At 42.9% G+C, this 16823-nt stretch overlaps 2 protein-coding genes across 5 annotated transcripts; both read left to right on the top strand.

Annotated features, from left to right (window-relative positions):
• The first annotated feature begins 46 nt into the window (after positions 1-46).
• On the top strand, positions 47-6673 carry npl (N-acetylneuraminate pyruvate lyase (dihydrodipicolinate synthase)). 3 transcript variants are annotated; one of them, XM_005932464.3, is made up of 12 exons: positions 47-195; positions 412-494; positions 661-734; positions 2303-2390; positions 2564-2621; positions 3450-3525; positions 3618-3710; positions 3835-3980; positions 4069-4115; positions 4210-4294; positions 4389-4428; positions 4517-6673. In XM_005932464.3, exons 2-12 carry the CDS (start codon positions 415-417, stop codon positions 4657-4659), a joined length of 930 nt encoding a protein of 309 aa, XP_005932526.1. In that variant the 5' UTR covers positions 47-195; positions 412-414; the 3' UTR covers positions 4660-6673. The 3 variants fall into 3 exon arrangements, with proteins under 3 accessions (XP_005932526.1, XP_042073055.1, XP_014192348.1); XM_014336862.2 differs by having other exon boundaries at positions 87-195; positions 394-494; XM_042217121.1 differs by lacking the exon at positions 661-734.
• Positions 6674-11785: 5112 nt separating this feature from the next.
• On the top strand, positions 11786-16294 carry sec22bb (SEC22 homolog B, vesicle trafficking protein b). 2 transcript variants are annotated; one of them, XM_005932461.3, is made up of 6 exons: positions 11787-11992; positions 13217-13228; positions 13540-13649; positions 13786-13946; positions 14981-15127; positions 15260-16294. In XM_005932461.3, exons 1-6 carry the CDS (start codon positions 11918-11920, stop codon positions 15412-15414), a joined length of 660 nt encoding a protein of 219 aa, XP_005932523.1. In that variant the 5' UTR covers positions 11787-11917; the 3' UTR covers positions 15415-16294. The 2 variants fall into 2 exon arrangements, with proteins under 2 accessions (XP_005932524.1, XP_005932523.1); XM_005932462.3 differs by lacking the exon at positions 13217-13228 and having other exon boundaries at positions 11786-11992.
• Positions 16295-16823: the final 529 nt, after the last annotated feature.

The following is a 16823-nucleotide window of genomic DNA, read 5'->3' as shown; positions in this document are numbered from 1 at the left end:
CTTGTTATCCAATCCCCCCCAACTAACTACATTTCCCATGGATCTTTGCGATGTCCATTGACGTTTAGTTGTTTGATGTTCACGTGACGAGCATTTCAGCAAATCCCTGTCCAAAAAAACAAGTTATAGCCAGAGATCCACTTCCCTTAAAACTAAAACCTATGCCAGCGGCTCCCAGAAGGAAAGACCGTGCAGGTAAGCTGGAGATCGTCTTTGGAACTGCTTTTGATGCTCCATAATTTCCTTTTCATAGTATATCAGTTTACAGCCATTCTTCTGTTTACACACCGTGCCCCAGCGCTCTGTGGTGTATTATAAAGTTTGTGAGTGTGCTGATGTCAAAGGCTGTGTCTCGCCTGTTTGTTTTGCGGTGTTTCTTTTGTTTCACTCCAGTGTGCCTTTCTATGCCAGAACATGTCTATCATGGCTCCTGCCGCCGACAAAAAGCTCACCGGACTTGTTGCAGCCACATTCACTCCGATCACCAGTCAAGGGTAAGGAGATCTGAAGCCTCTTTCCTCCTGTGTGTCTGTTCAGTAAAAGTGTGTGAGATGTATTGAAACTGGGGAGGCGCAGGGACGGGCGTCTTACACACCTGTTGTCAGGTATTGTTATTTGCCACATGTGTAGGTCTATATTTTTCACATTCTCCCAAAACAGTGAAATCAACCTATCAGTGATTGGACCTTATATTGACTACTTGAAAGAGAAGCAAGGTGTAAATAACGTGTTTGGTAAGTTTACCTGTGGATTCTTTCTTTTCATATTTGTGTTTTTTTTCTGTATCCCCACCTGAATCAACTCTAATATTGCATGATTCATCCGCTGATTTGTATACATACTGTTGTTTTACTGTGGTAGATATGTTGCTCCTTTGTTAATCACATTCCCTGGTGTAAAAATAATCTAAAGTATGGTTTTATATGTAGTCAGAGTTGGATAAAACCATAGCAAGTTAGCTGAATTGCACAACTCAATAAAACATTATTGACTTCTAATAAAAATCCCATGCAAACGTTTAACTGATGATTCCTTCTGAGTATAATATCCAGCTCTTTAGAAACTTTCCATCAATTTTTACTCGAAATATTGTATATCACATCTATCATATCCATGCAAGGATGCAACACACTGGTCTCCTGCAGCTGCTGGGGCGGCGTATTCAAAATTAGTCCCAGCTAGTGCATACCTTTGGTGTGAAATTTCCACAGATAAACAGAGAAAACAAAGAGTTACTGCAAAAATCAACTCTGGATTATGAATGCAATGTTTTTGTTGAACTTGCAGTGACGTGTGGCTGGAGGCAAAATAGCCCAGAGAAAAGAGTGAAACATGCAAAGAAACCCCACTCAGTCTCAACCTTTGAATATCCCTTTGCGTAATCTGATTGGTGGGATTATTCTGCAGTTTTCCTGCTGTGTCCAGTCCACAAAACACTAAAAACCAGGTGCTGTGAGGCAGTTATTGCACCATTGTTCCTCCAGGAAACCAACCTCCACAGGGTGCCTTTTTAATGCTGCTGTGAGCTGTTAATGAAGACCATTGCTTCCCCGTGTAATAATATTCCTGGAAAAAGGGCACATTGGTCTTTACGCTTGTTATTTGCAGTTTAAGCATTCTTCTTCAGTTCAGACACTCATCCTTGAAATTTCTGCACAAGCTGAAGTAGATTCCCACGTCTCGAGTGCCGACTGTTATCTGCGGCTCTTTTGGTGGCACATACATGGAGAAAAGTTTAGACAATGTCAAGATCCTGCCCTTTCCTCTGCACAGCTCTCCCCGTGAGCCAGGCGTGACTCTGAAATGCTTACCGCTTCATTTTCCACTTCACCAAAATTCCTTTGAATCACTATAGCTCAGCCTGAGCTTCTCCTGTGTTAACGTCTCATTTCCACACTACTTTCTGTGAGTGCTTAGTCAGCAGAGGATGTTTGTGCTGATCTTTGTACCTCATTGTGTTTTTATGCTCTTCCAGCTCTATTTAATTTCCCCATCATTGTCTGCACCACTGCTTTCTAGACTTGAAATAGTTTTGTGCTGTGAATTATCGCACAGTCAGCAGTCTGTGGCACAAGTTCCACGATGACTGGTTCGCCGTGGCGGTTTCCTTCATTTCTTACAGTTTTTCTATCCTTTGCTGAAGCGGTGGCAAGTGGGCTGTGCTAGACTGTTATAGGCTACGCCATCCTTTTATGTCTATTTATTGACGTGCTTTTTGATCTTGTTTGGTTTTTAAGACTGAGAATCTTGAGATTTAAGTTTCAGTGATGTGGATCTTGGACAGATGTTTCTTTGCTTGCAGTGAATGGCACCACGGGCGAGAGCATGTCTCTCAGTGTGGAAGAGAGGAAGCTCCTGGCTGAGGAGTGGTGTCGAAAAGCAAAGGGCAAGTGAGTCATCGCAGGCAATTGGATTTTTACTCAAAAACCCCCCAAAATTACGCAAAGAAACAATCGAACAAGCACATGCACATTGTAGCTATTCTCTAGAGTCACCATGGGCTTTAAAGTGATAAGTATACAGTTAAAAAATAGATATTGAGGAAATGTTCTCCTCTCCACAGGATGGATCAGGTGATTGTTCATGTTGGCTGCCTGAGTCTTAAAGACACCCAAGAACTGGTGAGTTATGTCATGATTCCATTTTCTGTCGAGCTCCTGTGTGAAAATATGTTTAAATTTAGTAACACAGGGTTAAAGTGGAGTTTCCGCCACATTGACCTAGTCAGGCAGTATTGCAGGCTTAGCCTTGCCTTAACCTGAGGTATACACAACATGGCCATCAGATAAGTCAGATTTAATATTAGCGGTGTGTTCAGGCACCACATGTGCCTGCAGTAAAAATAAAACACTGTTTCTATATTACTTTATATTAAATGTGTTTAGTTTAAATGGTAAAGCTATTGAAATGTGAGGCAGTCACTGTGTTGCAGGGGGCCGAGTCCAGGAAATATCTGGTCCCAGTCAGCGAATAATCTGGCACATGACGTCCTGTGTGACAGTCACATGTCAGTTAAAGAACAGCATGTTGTTTGGTGCGGGTTAGAGGTCTGTTCACTGTGTCACAACCCTGCTTAAAAGAGGCTGACAAAGAAGTCAACAAATCAAACTTATGTGCGTGTGTGTCTGTCAGCACATGAGCGTGCATGCAAGGCCTGAGTGCACAGTAAGTCTGAGCGAGTGTGTCAAAGAGGAAAAAACAGCCAGTGAGGAGAGAGCAGACTGTGAGGCCTGGTGTAAAGTCTCCAGAGCACATGATGTCACACATCGCGTGACCAGTCAGATGTTATCAGGCAATGGCGTTTATTGTGGTGATTATAAATCTATTCAGAATATCCAAATGTCATAGGTAATAATTTGCCTTGTTATTAATATCTAATGGAGTTTCTTTTCTTTTTTTAGATAATTGATAATCCATTCATTTCCTATCTTTCATTGTCCTTCTTCCAGGCTCACCATGCAGCACAGATTGAGGCCGATGGTATAGCAGTCATTGCTCCGTCCTTCTTCAAGCCCAGCAGTGCAGGTGTGTGATGTTTTTAGACATGCATATTGCAGCATTAATAACACATTTCATACATGACAACATGCATCTCTTTTCTTGTCACCCCGCTTCAGATGTTTTGAGGACCTTTCTCCAGGAAGTGGCTTCAGCTGCTCCAACTCTGCCCTTCTATTATTATCATGTCCCATCAGTCACTGGTGTCAACGGTGAGGCAGTCTGAGATTTGGACATTTCTAACCATTTAAATTTTTATATGTCTTTTATAATGTGGGTTTCTTTTTCTTTTCTTTTTTTTTTTTGTTTTTTTTCCTGTTTGTTTTATTTCTTCAGTGAACGTGAGAGAACTAATAGAAGGTATTGAGAAGGTCATCCCTTCCTTTAGAGGTGTCAAGTTCACTGGGAGTGACCTGATGGACTTGGGCCAGTGTATCAGTTACATTCCGCCTCACTGGTCAGTCCTCTATGGCATAGACGAGGTCAGTCTTTCCTCTTTTTGTAGCATGTTGTCACTTTAACCTTAGCCGTGGAACTATCCTAAAAAATGTAATTCGTTTAAAAAAATAGCAACTTCTAGGAGCTTTGGTAATGGGAGTCCATGGAGCAGTTGGCAGGTGTGTATGTGTGTGTGTGTGTGACTTTTCATTTGCACGATGCTCTGTCTTTATTCCTTCTCTATGCTCAGTAGTTTTATTTCTCTGCACGCAGCACATATAATTACGTAGGATGTCACGTCAACAAGCTCATATCGGCGTTCGAGACCGGCGACCTCGTCCAAGCCAGGACGATACAGGTACTGCTGATCTCTCTACCGCTGCTGTGTGTCCTTGATCATTTGTACCACTTTGCTCACATCTGTACATCTTTAATCTGATTTCCACGAGCAGTTCAAGATTCAGGAGCTTGTGAGTTTTGCCATCAAACTTGGTAAGTGATAGCTTTGCACTGACATAGTAATCCTCTAATGGTGTCTTTTTTCCCCCTGCATTTTATAATGTGCTGTTGTTGCTGACAGGTTTTGATGTGGGAGTAAATAAACAGTTGATGAACGAGCTGTCGGGCTTGGATCTGGGACCCCCTCGTCTCCCGGTGATGACATGTCCAGCTGCTCGTGCTCTGGCCATCAAACAGAAATATGACAGTATCTTTCCTGAATAACTTGAACATGCTTGAACATCCCTCATTCCAATAATAGATTACACAGACTCTCTCCAAAGAGTTTCTCCATATTGTTAGGTCTTTACCCAACTGTGTTAAGTGTCCTCGTATTAGTTAACTGCAAACATGGCATTATACAGGACTGTGCAAAAGTCTTGAGCCACCCTTCATTCCTTTATATTTTCCTTCCAAGGAGCCAGACTTTCTTGTAATCTTTAAGTTCTCGAGGCTTTCAGAAAGCTGCTTATTCACTCGCTTGTGATCCAGTCCTTGCACCTGAGCATTTCCAGAGGAATGTGAATGATGCTTAATGAAGGGAAACAAGGGTATGGCGGAGGTATGAAACTGGACTGAAAATCAGTGTAAACAGGTCTGATCGAGTGAAGAATCCAAATTTGAAAGTTTAGTTCATTATTTTGTCAATAAGTACAGAGGTACACCAGCGAGATGGTGGTTCGTCATGTCTGTGAAGGTTCTCAGTCATCCAGGTCATCGTAGTCTAAGAAGCTTGGAAAGAAAAGTGTCTGAACTTCTTTAAGTTTCCTTGAAGACGGTTCACCTCTCATCCGAGAAGCTTCTTCAGTTCTAAGAGCAATTGGTGGTGAGTCCCAGATTTTAAGCCCTATAGGAGTGTCACCACAATCAATTGCTCTCAATCAAAGCTCAGAGGTAGAAACATCCAAGAAGCCTGGAGAACTATTCCTGAAGATCCTCACAGAGATGACAGAGAGCTGCTCAGAGTTCAGACTATGCTAAAGGATAAAGGTGCTAAACATACAAACTCAGTTTTTGCCTTATATGCTGTTTTTCCCATGTATGTTTGAAACAATCGCTGTACCCGTTTCAAAATTTCATAGCAAAATATGAAGAAACAAGGGGTGGCTCCAAACTTTTGCCATGTACTGAGTAAAATAAAAATTTAATTCAAAATAAAATACTTCAGTCATACACTGTTTAACTACAACATTATAGACTGAATATTGAGTGGGCTAAACCTATGCCAGAAAAACACAGTGAGGCGTGAACAGGAGCCCTCTGAGCTGTTGGATCTTGGCCAGCAATGGGCTGCAGAGACGAGCCTCGTTGGATTGGAACAGCTCTGACACATCCTCCACATTCTCGATCAGAAGCTCCAGGCACCTGGAAAGCTTTTTTTTGTTTATGTATCTTTAGCCATTTTTAGGAGTATATTTGTGTACTAGGACCTGCGGTTTACCAGCAGAACATCACATTGTAACACACTAACATAAAAAAATCAGTTATTCCCCTCATGTAGGAGTGTTTTTCAGCTGCTCTGTAACCAGATGTTTCACATTACCAAACCTTTAATGTTCGAGGTGTGAGCAGGCGAAACAGGGCAGAAGTAAAAATCTTTTTTGTTTTTTGACAGCCACATGATGTGTTTGTAGCGAGCGTATGTATTTTTCTGGGCATTCTCCACTGACTTCAAAGGTTTGCTCTTTTAATGTAATATGGAAAAAATGATGCTGTAGAAAATGTAGCACCGTTTTTACATTTGTGAGAATGGAGACCGTCACAAATCGGCAGTGTTATCCTGGTCTTACTGTTTGAAACCATGACTAAAGCTGATTTGACTCATGTCAGTGCTCCTATTTAAGACTCATGGAATGACATTTTAATAACAACTGGAAATTATTTCTTTATAGTACAAAAGTTACAAAGTGGGCATCATTGCTTCACTTCTCGACTTATTGTGAGGTTCAAAATGGACTTCAATTGAATACAAAATTGAAAATGACAGTTATGACGAGCTGTATCCGTGAGAGACAGGATAATGAAGACTGAAGTTAAGTAATATGACCTGTTGTATGAAAAGGTGTCGGACACTATAAAGATCCTAATGATGAAAGGGAGCATTGAACACATGAGAAGAATGAGGCCTTGATTATTTTTGTTGATTATTGTTTACTTTCTGTCTTAAAAGGGAAATGCACTGTAACTATAACAGTCGGGCATTTATTACTAATAAAGGAGTTTATCTCTTTGCTGATTAGCACTGATTATGTTTCTTTTAGTCTTAGTAGAGACTAACTGTGGAAAACTGAGTACACGGTCACCACGTCCATAGGACCCGAGAGGGTATCGGCCTGGTGCTGCTGATCAAATGCACTGCAATATGATTGTCAAGTGTGAGAACTTCTGTGAAGGCAGTTCAGATGGTTTAATGCCAGGAGCGGACGCTGCAGACCTTGCAATTCTCAGACCAACTGTCTAGTTTTTATTTTTAATCCAGTACACACACACACACTCATTTTTTTTTTTGTTTGTTTTACTTTTAAAGTTTTGTTTCAGATGACTGAAATACATTGCCGGTGGATTCAGCTGCTGAATTAACCATCTCCCATCCAGGATATTTTGGAATATTTTGCATTTTTTTCATCCTCAGCATGCTTATGCGTGTTCATTTGTGTACTTTCAAATCATTAAGAATATCAGGCACAAGTGCGCTGACTGGTTTTTGTGTTTCACAGTCAGCACATTCTTTAGTCCTTTCGGAGGAATGTGTGCGTGCTAAGAAAAACTAGATCAGACAAAGAGGACTTCATGAGGTCATTGTGACACAGTACGTATGTGTTTATCCAGTGTTTGTCTCTCTTAAGCTGTGTTGTAAGAGATGCGAAGTGACGTAAAGCCCATTCAGCTAAAACACACCGTTAGAGACTAAATGATTACATTTGACTGGAAACATTTTAGACTTTGGCTCATTATAGATCTCAGCTATCTGGACTGCTTACAGTTTTGACAAAGTTTCCTCTCTTAACTTACACACCAACCCTCAGATTTGCCTTCTGCTCCTTTAAACTGCTGATGTAAACTAAAGTTTTAAACTGCATTCAAAGCCGATCTTTCAGGAAAATATTGCTTACGTCTTAAATATTAACTGTCAGTTTGTATTTGGTCAAAATTGTAAATAGTATTGTATACAATAACCAAACCCAGCCACAAGGGGGCCACAAGCCACCGAGACACTCCTAGTGTTAGTCTCAGGCCCATATAAAGGGGGGTGGATTGTGTTAGGAGGGGCATCCGTAACATTGTGGCCAAATTGAACATGTGGATGATAAAGAATGAGATTGAATTATGCGAGCCTGAGCTATCCAAAGCAACAGACAGCAAGACCTGCTGTTTGGTTTGGAGACAGAGGGACAGCTCAAAGTCAGAGAGGCAAGGCTGAGAGGGAGATGATGATGATGAAGATGCAGCTGTAGCTGCAGGAGGACATGCAGAGTATTGATGTGACCGGGGAGGATGCTGGGATAGGGTGAGATGGAGGCAGGTGATTTGATCTGGCGACCCATACAGGGAGCAGCTGAGAGAAGACTGAATATAATACCGGATTAGTCACAGGAGAAACTGTGGTGCGGGATCAGTAACATGACTAATTTTTGTCATTTAACCACATCTGGCTAGAGTTTGAGTTTTATGCTGTTTAAAATGGTTTTGAGGCCTTTTGCCATCACTTTCTTTTAAGCATTGTCTTTTCATTGTGGTCTCTGGATTACTTGTCATGACAGGGAACTTATTAGTAAGTGTGTAGCGAATACTGGCTGGACTGGTAAACTTGTTTCCTGCTTCAAATGGAAAATTCAGTTCAGCTGATAATAACTGTTGACTCAAAGCATTTTAAACCATAATGTAAAATCACCTAAGATTTCTGAGAGAGTACCCCAGCCATCAGAGGACCCTCTATGAGCAAGCACTTGGCAGAGGGGGACAGAAAGAACCCCAGCGGACCCAGGGAGGGGCAGCCATCTGCTGCAGCTGGTTGGGAAGTGAGGGGAAAAGAGATGAGAGACAGAACTGAATGTAAAATAATGGAGGGAGGACAAACATGTTTAAACTGTAATACTAGACACTTGTGGTATTTTATCTGATTCATATCTGACCTTATCAGAGATGTTTTACCTCCATAAAACAAGAGGAGAGATGAAAAACTGTTCTGTGGAAAAAACTGTGGTCACTCTGTGCTTCTCTGTTATTTCAGGGCTGTGACAGACTTCCTGTGTACATGCAGCATGACTCCCTCTCATCACAAGTGAGAGCACTAAAGTCATGAAACTGGTGAGTGATACATGTAAATAAACTCTCGCGGTCACTACTGCTGGTTTTGAAATATTACTTAAATTCAGTCCTAAAAATACTTTGAACGGATGTACTGCAGACGAAAACAATCTATCTAATGAATACTGTGTAATGAGTGATGCTGCAATGGGGTCATTCTTATCTCTTTAAAGTTTATTTAAAATTATAATAATATCATTTGCAATTAACTCATAATGATAAAAAGTCGCTTTTGCTGTTTGCTATCTAAACCTGCACCTACAGGTCAGGTCCACCGAGTCAATGTTGTAAAATACAAGTGGAGCAAATGTGACATCATTCTGTCCAATAATCATTTGTATCGAGCCAAGGCACATGGAAACTGCTTGGATTAATACTCATTATAAGAGCATTAGTGCTTTATAATACAAATGTTCATTTTTTACAAGAACAGAACTGCCAAGCTGACATCCACCAACAGCTACGATATTTAAAACCAAACCAAACATTACAGCAGCTCTCACTACCATCTCGGAAACCTTCCCTTTCATTCTTGCTGCTCTCCTTCTGTCACAAATCACCCCCGACACTCATCTCCACCCTGCCTGCACTCTCTGCTTCGCCTGTCTTGTACAGTATTTAAACTTATCCACCTTCATTACCTCGGTTCCTTGCATACCCATTTTTCCACCATCCCTCTCTTTCGCGCACATGTATTCTGTCTTACTTCTCGGTTCTTCTTCCTCTCTCTATGGCAAACCTCCACCTCTCCCGGCTCTCCTCCAACTGCTCCTTACTCTCACTACAGATCACAGTGTCATCTGCAAACATCAGAGTCCACAGAGATTCCTCCTGACCTCATCTGTCAGCCTGTTCATCGCCACTGCATACAAGAAGAAGCTCAAAGCAGATCCCATATATAATCCTACCCCCACCTTAACCCCATCTGTCACTCCTACCATACACCTCACCACTGTTCAAATCAAATCAAATCAAATCACTTTTATTGTCACATCACATGTGCAGGTACATTGGTACAGTACATGTGAGTGAAATTCTTGTGTGCGAGCTTCACAAGCAACAGAGTTGTGCAAAATACAATAATGTAAACAAGCAAAATACAAGAATGGCTACATCTGAAACTAATAAATATATGTACAATATATAATAGTATATGCATTTCTGGATGTGTATACTAAATATTTTTCTACGTGTGTGTGTGTGTGTGTGTACACATATTTTACAAATTAAATAGAGTAAACAATAAATAAAATATATAAAAATATACAGAGTTGAGACATGTGCAAAACAGTGGCATTACTGTACAGTATGGAGTGCATAATGTTGAAGTTCCAGTAGTGGAGGTGAGGTGTCTATGACGTGTTCAGCAGTCTGATGGCCTGGTGGAAGAAGCTGTCTCTCAGTCTGCTGGTACGGGACCGGATGCTGCAGAACCTCCTTCCTGATGGAAGTAGTCTGAACAGTTTATGGCTGGGGTGACTGGAGTCCTTGATGATCCTCCCCGCTTTCCTCAGGCACCGCTTCCTGTAGATGTCTTGGAGGGAGGGAAGCTCACCTCCAATTATCCGTTCAGAGCACCGCACTACTCGCTGGAGAGCTTTGCAGTTGTAGGCGGTGCTGTTGCCATACCAGGTGGTGATGCATCCAGTGAGGATGCTCTCAATGGCACAGTGATAGAAGGTCCTGAGGATGCGGGGGTCTCATGCCGAATCTTTTCAGTCTCCTGAGAAAGAAGAGGCGCTGCTGCGCCTTCTTCACTGTTTTGTTTGTGTGTACTGACCACGTAAGATCCTCAGCCAGATGTACACCAAGGAACCGGAAGCTGCTCACTCTCTCCACAGCAGCGCCGTTGATGGTGATGGGGGTGTGTACTTCTCTGCACCTCCGGAAGTCCACTATCAACTCCTTTGTCTTTGCGACGTTGAGGGTGAGATGGTTGTCTTGACACCAGTGGGTCAGGGCGCTGACCTCCTCCCTGTAAGCCGTCTCATCACCGTTGGTGATAAGACCCACCACTGTAGTGTCGTCCGCAAACTTCACAATGATGTTGGAGTTGTTAGTGGCTGTGCAGTCGTAGGTGTAGAGTGAGTACAGGAGAGGGCTCAGTACACACCCCTGTGGAGCACCAGTGTTCAGTGTGATGGGGGATGAGGTGATGCTGCCCAGTCTGACCACTTGGCGTCTGTCAGACAGGAAGCTAAGGATCCAGCTGCAGAGGGAGCTGCTCAGTCCTAGATCCTGCAGTTTCCTGTCCAGCTTCGAGGGAACGATGGTATTGAATGCTGAGCTGTAATCTACAAACAGCATTCTCACATACGTGTCTCTCTTCTCCAGGTGTGACAGGGCAGTGTGTAGTGTCAGGGCTATGGCATCATCAGTGGACCTGTTGTGGCGGTATGCGAACTGTAGAGGGTCCAGTGAGTCGGGTAGTGCAGAGCAGATGAAGTCCCTGACCAGCTTCTCGAAGCATTTGCTCACGATGGGGGTCAGGTCATGTTATTCATGAAATGTCATTCTTTATGAGGCAGAAATCTCTGTGGACTATGATGTTTCCAGACAACATTGAGATCTGCAGTGAGAGTAGGGGGCAGGTGGAGGTGAGACTGGAGAGGTGGAAGTATGCCCTGGTGAGAAGAGGAATGAACACTGGTTGAAGTAAGACAGAATACGCGTGTGTAAATGTGAAGGAGATAGGTGAGGATGCAGGGAGCAGACATAGTGATGGAAGATGAGTTAGAGATGGGTTGGGGATGTGCAGGGGAGGAGGAGTGCCAGGTAGGAGGAAACGAGGAAGACCTCAGAGGAGGTTCATGGATGTAGTGACGGAGGAGATGAAAGCAGACCACACGCTGTGGCGGAAGCAGCCAAAAGAAGAAAAACAAGATAAAGCAGCAAATTTTAATTTGAACTTAACAAAATCTAATGTGACGCATATAAGATTGTCGTAATTATATTCTAACAAATACCTGAAATTAATAAGTTTCGTATCAGGGACGGCGACGCGGAACCTTTGTGTCTGTCCGCCTGGTTCCGCGGCGGGATTTAGCTGTGACACAAAGCTGTAGCGTTTCCGGCCAGCTCAGCGTCAGTGCTGCGGTGTTGTCAGTTTTCAGCCTGTCAAACGGAGCTTCGAGGAGCCTGCAGTGTGTGCTGAGCAGCGGAGCTTTTCGCAGAGATGGTGCTGCTGACGATGATCGCTCGGCTGGCTGACGGCCTGCCGCTGGCCGCCTCCATGCAGGAGGACGAGCAGGTGAGGATTATTAGTGAATGCTTGTATCCTGCACTAATGTTATAGTGACACGCTAGCCAACGTTAACCCGCTGCCAGCTGTCACGTCCGCCTTTAGAGCACTTGTTTTCATCCAGATGTGGGTCGTTTCTTTCTGGTTTGGCGTGTGAAAGTTAATTGAGCCGTTTGATTTGCTGATAGGTGTCCTGCTGTAAGCCTGTCCTGCTGTAAGCCTGTCCTGCTGTAGGCCTGTCCTGCTGTAGGCCTGTCCACCTCGTTATTTACCTGCCTGAAGCGACTGAGTCATCAGACCGCTTCTGCCACAGCTTTTTATTTCACGCCATTACAGCATCGCATAAGTTCAGGACTGAGATATGAAACTTTGACCTCTCAGCACCATATCACCCCATTAGTGCACTTCGATCTCGCATTGGGGGGTTACGTTTGGTTTCTAGAGTATTTAAAAGTAGAATGGGAGGCAGGGCTTTCAGCTTTCAGGCCCCTCTCCTGGATTCAAGATAAAGCATATAGTTAGGGCTGGAACAGGTGACCCTGAATCCTCACTTAGTTATAATAGGTGTAGGCTGCTGGGGGATTCCCATGATGCACTTGGTGCTTCTTAGTTCACTCACTATGTTTTTATACACCTCTCTGCATTTAATCTTTAGTTATTATTATTAATCTCTGGCTCTCTTCCACAGCGTGTTTCTGTCCTGTCTCCCTCCCTGAGCTCGGTTCAGTGGGAGATTTCTTCCTGTTAAAAGGGAGTTTTTCCTTCCCACTGTCGCCGAGCGCTTGGTCATAGTGGGTCATCTGATTATTGGGGTTTCTCTCTATTATTGTAGGGTCTTATAATATAAGACCGTCACCAGGCTGGTACTGATGTATGGCTGAAAGATCGAGCATCCATCCATTCATCTATTTGCTAATATGCTCATCTAGCTCAGGGTGGTGGGGAGGCTGGAAACTGACGTGGTTATTTGTCAGTTAGTAAGTGACTGACTCACTTTATAGCTATCATTCATTATTACACTGGCTAACACTAAGTGACTCCAGTGAAGTAGAATCCACTCCCCACATTTTATTATTACCTGTAGATGAAATATGCCTGATGACGTTGGTGGACTTCTTGAAATGTTCAAATGGATGCCATTTGTAACATGAGTTGTTGCTTTTAAAACCTTTATGCTTGTGCTCGCCTTGACTCTAACATCTTTTCCTCCTTCTCTTGTTTGCTTTCATGAAGGGAAGTGAAAAGGTTTGTTGCGTCTCCGCTCTGTGCCTCAGCATCACATGTGTTTCTCAAACAACCACATTATCTATCTGTAAATTAGTGTCATCGTTTAACGTCCCGCCGCTGTCTGAGTATGTCTGTAAAACCCTCAGATACATAACGTGCTCAAATCTACGTTGCCTTCATTTCTTTTGGTGGTAAAATAATCCCATTTGCTTCTAATTCTGCTGCATACGAGTCAGATTTTGATTAATTTCTGTGTTCTCTGTGCTCGATATCAGTACTTGTTTTTTTTTTTTGTTTTTTTAAACCACTTATGCTTTTCATCTCTTTAGCTCGGCCGGGACCTTCAGCAGTATCAGAGTCAAGCTAAGCAGCTCTTCAGGAAACTCAATGAGCAGAGCCCCACACGCTGCACTTTAGAGGCCGGTTCGATGGCGTTTCAGTGAGTGAGAATCCAAACTGTCTCAAAATAATCGTCTCTTCGTGGTTTGCGAGGAATTAAGCACACACGGATAGATGTTTTCAGTGCATTTCCTCATGCTCCACTCAAAGTACATTTTTATGTTGCTTTTTTTCAGCTATTGTATAGAGAAGGGAGTGTGCTACCTGGTGCTTTGTGAAGCCAGCTTTCCCAAGAAGCTAGCCTTTGCTTACCTAGAGGACCTCCAGGCAGAGTTTCATGAGCAGCACGGAAAGAAGGTCCCCACAGTATCCCGGCCTTACTCCTTCATTGAGTTTGGTAAGAAAAGACATGTAGTAGTAGTAGTAGTATAAACCGGGTTACATGTTAAACCTGTGCAGGAAGCACTCGATCTGTGCTATTATAACTGCTCGTCATAAAGCCACAAACAACAAATAAGAAAAATCCGATAAAAACATGTCCAGCTATCTTTGTGAGAGTCATCAAAGTGATCGGATTATGTGAAACTTAAAGTCTCACCTTCGTCTGTACCCCTTCAGAGGCAGGTTTGAGGATTGAGACTTGGTTTTAGGGCTAAACTTAGAACGAGATTTAGGTTAGGGGGTTTTGGCACTTAGCTGTGATGGTTACATGTAAGTATGCAACGCTGCATACTGAGCAGAGCAGGCAGCAGAAACCTGAAAACCAATCATCCAAGCAGTTTCAGACTAACAGAGAGTTCTCTGATTATTTCTAAGATGCTGACACATGCTTATGTGCTTCTGCTGCTGGTGACTATTAATATTTTATATGTTCAGTGAAGTTGTGGTGCTGGGGGCTGATTTTTTTATTTCCTCCCTGCAGATGAACTCAGGGTGTAAATCATTGTGAAACCACACAGAAACCTCCAGGCTGAAGACACTGAGGTGCCAGAAACTGCGACTCCTCTTAAGAGCCGCTTGATGTGTTTGTGGCTCTAAAAACAAGTCGGTCGCCACAAAGTATCCAAAATATGAGCAGCAAAAAAAGTGTTTACAAAACTCTGGGTTTTTAATAAGGAGTCTATGTGTGAAACATTTCTGAATCACTTAAATTTAAATGAAAAATACTGATAACAGGAATTTATCAGAGGACTAAAAGGGAAGAAAAGGATCAGCTCTTGTGCGACTAGATCTGTTTAATAGGTCAGCATCAGCAGTCTCTCTGCTCTCATTCAAAGCTGGGAAATGTGTTTTCTATGAAATTCAATAAAAATCCACTTTAGTCCTCCGGGGAAAGTGGATCCTGGCAGTCAGCGTGTTTGTCACAGTCAGGGCTGTGAAGTAACTGAACACAGAGAGCCTGAAATAACTGTGGGCTGTCTCTCTCTTCAGACACCTACATTCAAAAAACCAAGAAGTCGTACATCGACAGCCGAGCGAGGAGGAATCTGGGCAGCATCAACACAGAACTGCAGGACGTACAGAGGATCATGGTGGCGAACATCGAGGAGGTGCTGCAGAGAGGAGAGGCGCTTTCCGGTGAGTGTCTGTCATCTGTGTTTGGGTCAAACGGAGCCGTGATGGGAGTTTTCTCTGCGCGCTTGTGCTTATCCTGCTCCTTCCCAACCCCCCTTTACTTTTTTTTCTCCCTCTGCTTTCTCCTCCTCACAGCACTCGACTCCAAGGCCAGCAACTTGTCCAGCCTGTCGAAAAAGTACAGAAGCGACGCCAAGTATCTGAATACCCGCTCCACCTATGCCAAGCTGGCAGCTGGAGGTGTCTTTTTCATCATGCTCATTGTCTACGTACGCTTCTGGTGGCTCTAAGAGAGGAAAGGGAAAAAGAAGAAGAAGGAGGAGGAGGTGCCGAAGTGGGAAAATGGGCTGCTTAGAGTCTGCAGACACTAAGAAAAGCTGTCAACTTCGACTAAAAACACAGGATTCCTGCTCTTAATAAGACTTTACAAACATGCCACCGCCCATTTTGTCCTCGCCTGTCCATGGATGTGTGCTCTGAATATAAATGATGTCATAGTACATAGTTTTATTAATAACAATTACACAACAATGCTCTCGTAGTAGCCGGGGATTTCAGATGATGTGCGAATGTGGGAGTGTGTGTGTGTGCGTGCGTGCAAAAAAAATGAAAAGTTTTGTGAGTTTTCAAAGCTGTGTTGTGCTGTAACAGGAGCGGCTGATTGTCCACCTAATTTCATTTTTTCCTGCGCTTCCTTTAATAAAATAATCATGGCAGTGATGCACAGCATATCCATTAGTCTAAGAGATTTCAAAGACATGGCATTAATATTTTTAGGATTTTAAATGACCCCGGCAACGTAATAGGAAAAGATATCCAAGTCAGCTGTTTTTTTTGTTTGTTTTTTTTAAATACTGTGTGGAAGCCTGCAGACGCTGTTTGACCTGATTTAATTAGCCAAGACGTGTGGGATGATGGTGAGCCAATCAGTGACTGTACAATAATTATTGAGTAAAATACAAACCTTGCTCGGTGGATCACTGAAGGTTAATATTTAAAAGCTTATTATTAATGTTTGCATGGTTAAATAAGGAGTAGGTCCAATGATGAGGAAGTCTTCATGTCATGTAAAAGTGGCCTTTATTATATTCAGCTTTAGCCCTTAGAACTGCCTTTTTTTTTAAGAGTGGCTTTAAAATTGTAATATTTCCAATAAATGAAAGCTCCATGTGTGCGCGTCTTGATTCTGAATATTATATGGTATATATTAATCTCTATCTCAAATACTGAGTAACTTCAGGTGATGAGGAATATTACATTTAATCCCAATAATTGTTGTACAGTCTGGTAACCCTCAGCCGCATGACGGCGCTCCCACCATGACTGCAAGCAGGCGTTCAGAGACATTTGAAGTTCAGCGGGCTCCTTTTGTTTTGTAAAATTTGTAGACTTCATTTAAAGCTGAGAGTCGCCGCTGTTCGCTCTCAGCTAGAAAGGAACCCGCCTCTTTTCCTGTTCTGTCTTCTCTCTACGAATAAAGTCTTTTACACTCAGGCGCTCGGTCTGTCAGAACACTGAGCTGAGCTCGTCATCATCATGGTAAAGCAGCATGCATGGAGTCAACAGTGGCGTGAGATTTGATCATGTGGTTTGTGTACTCATGACTGCCACTTTATAAGGCACACCTGTCTGATCAGCCAATCACATGGCAGCAACTCTGAATTTAGGCATGTAGATGTGTTCAAGGTGACCTGCTGAA

The sequence above is a fragment of the Haplochromis burtoni genome, unplaced genomic scaffold (genome assembly GCF_018398535.1).
Source record: "Haplochromis burtoni strain Fernald_Lab_line unplaced genomic scaffold, NCSU_Asbu1 Contig_13, whole genome shotgun sequence".
NCBI classification, from domain to species: domain Eukaryota; kingdom Metazoa; phylum Chordata; class Actinopteri; order Cichliformes; family Cichlidae; genus Haplochromis; species Haplochromis burtoni.
Note: the sequence above shows the minus strand (reverse complement) of the source record. Positions and strands in the feature narration are given on the sequence as shown.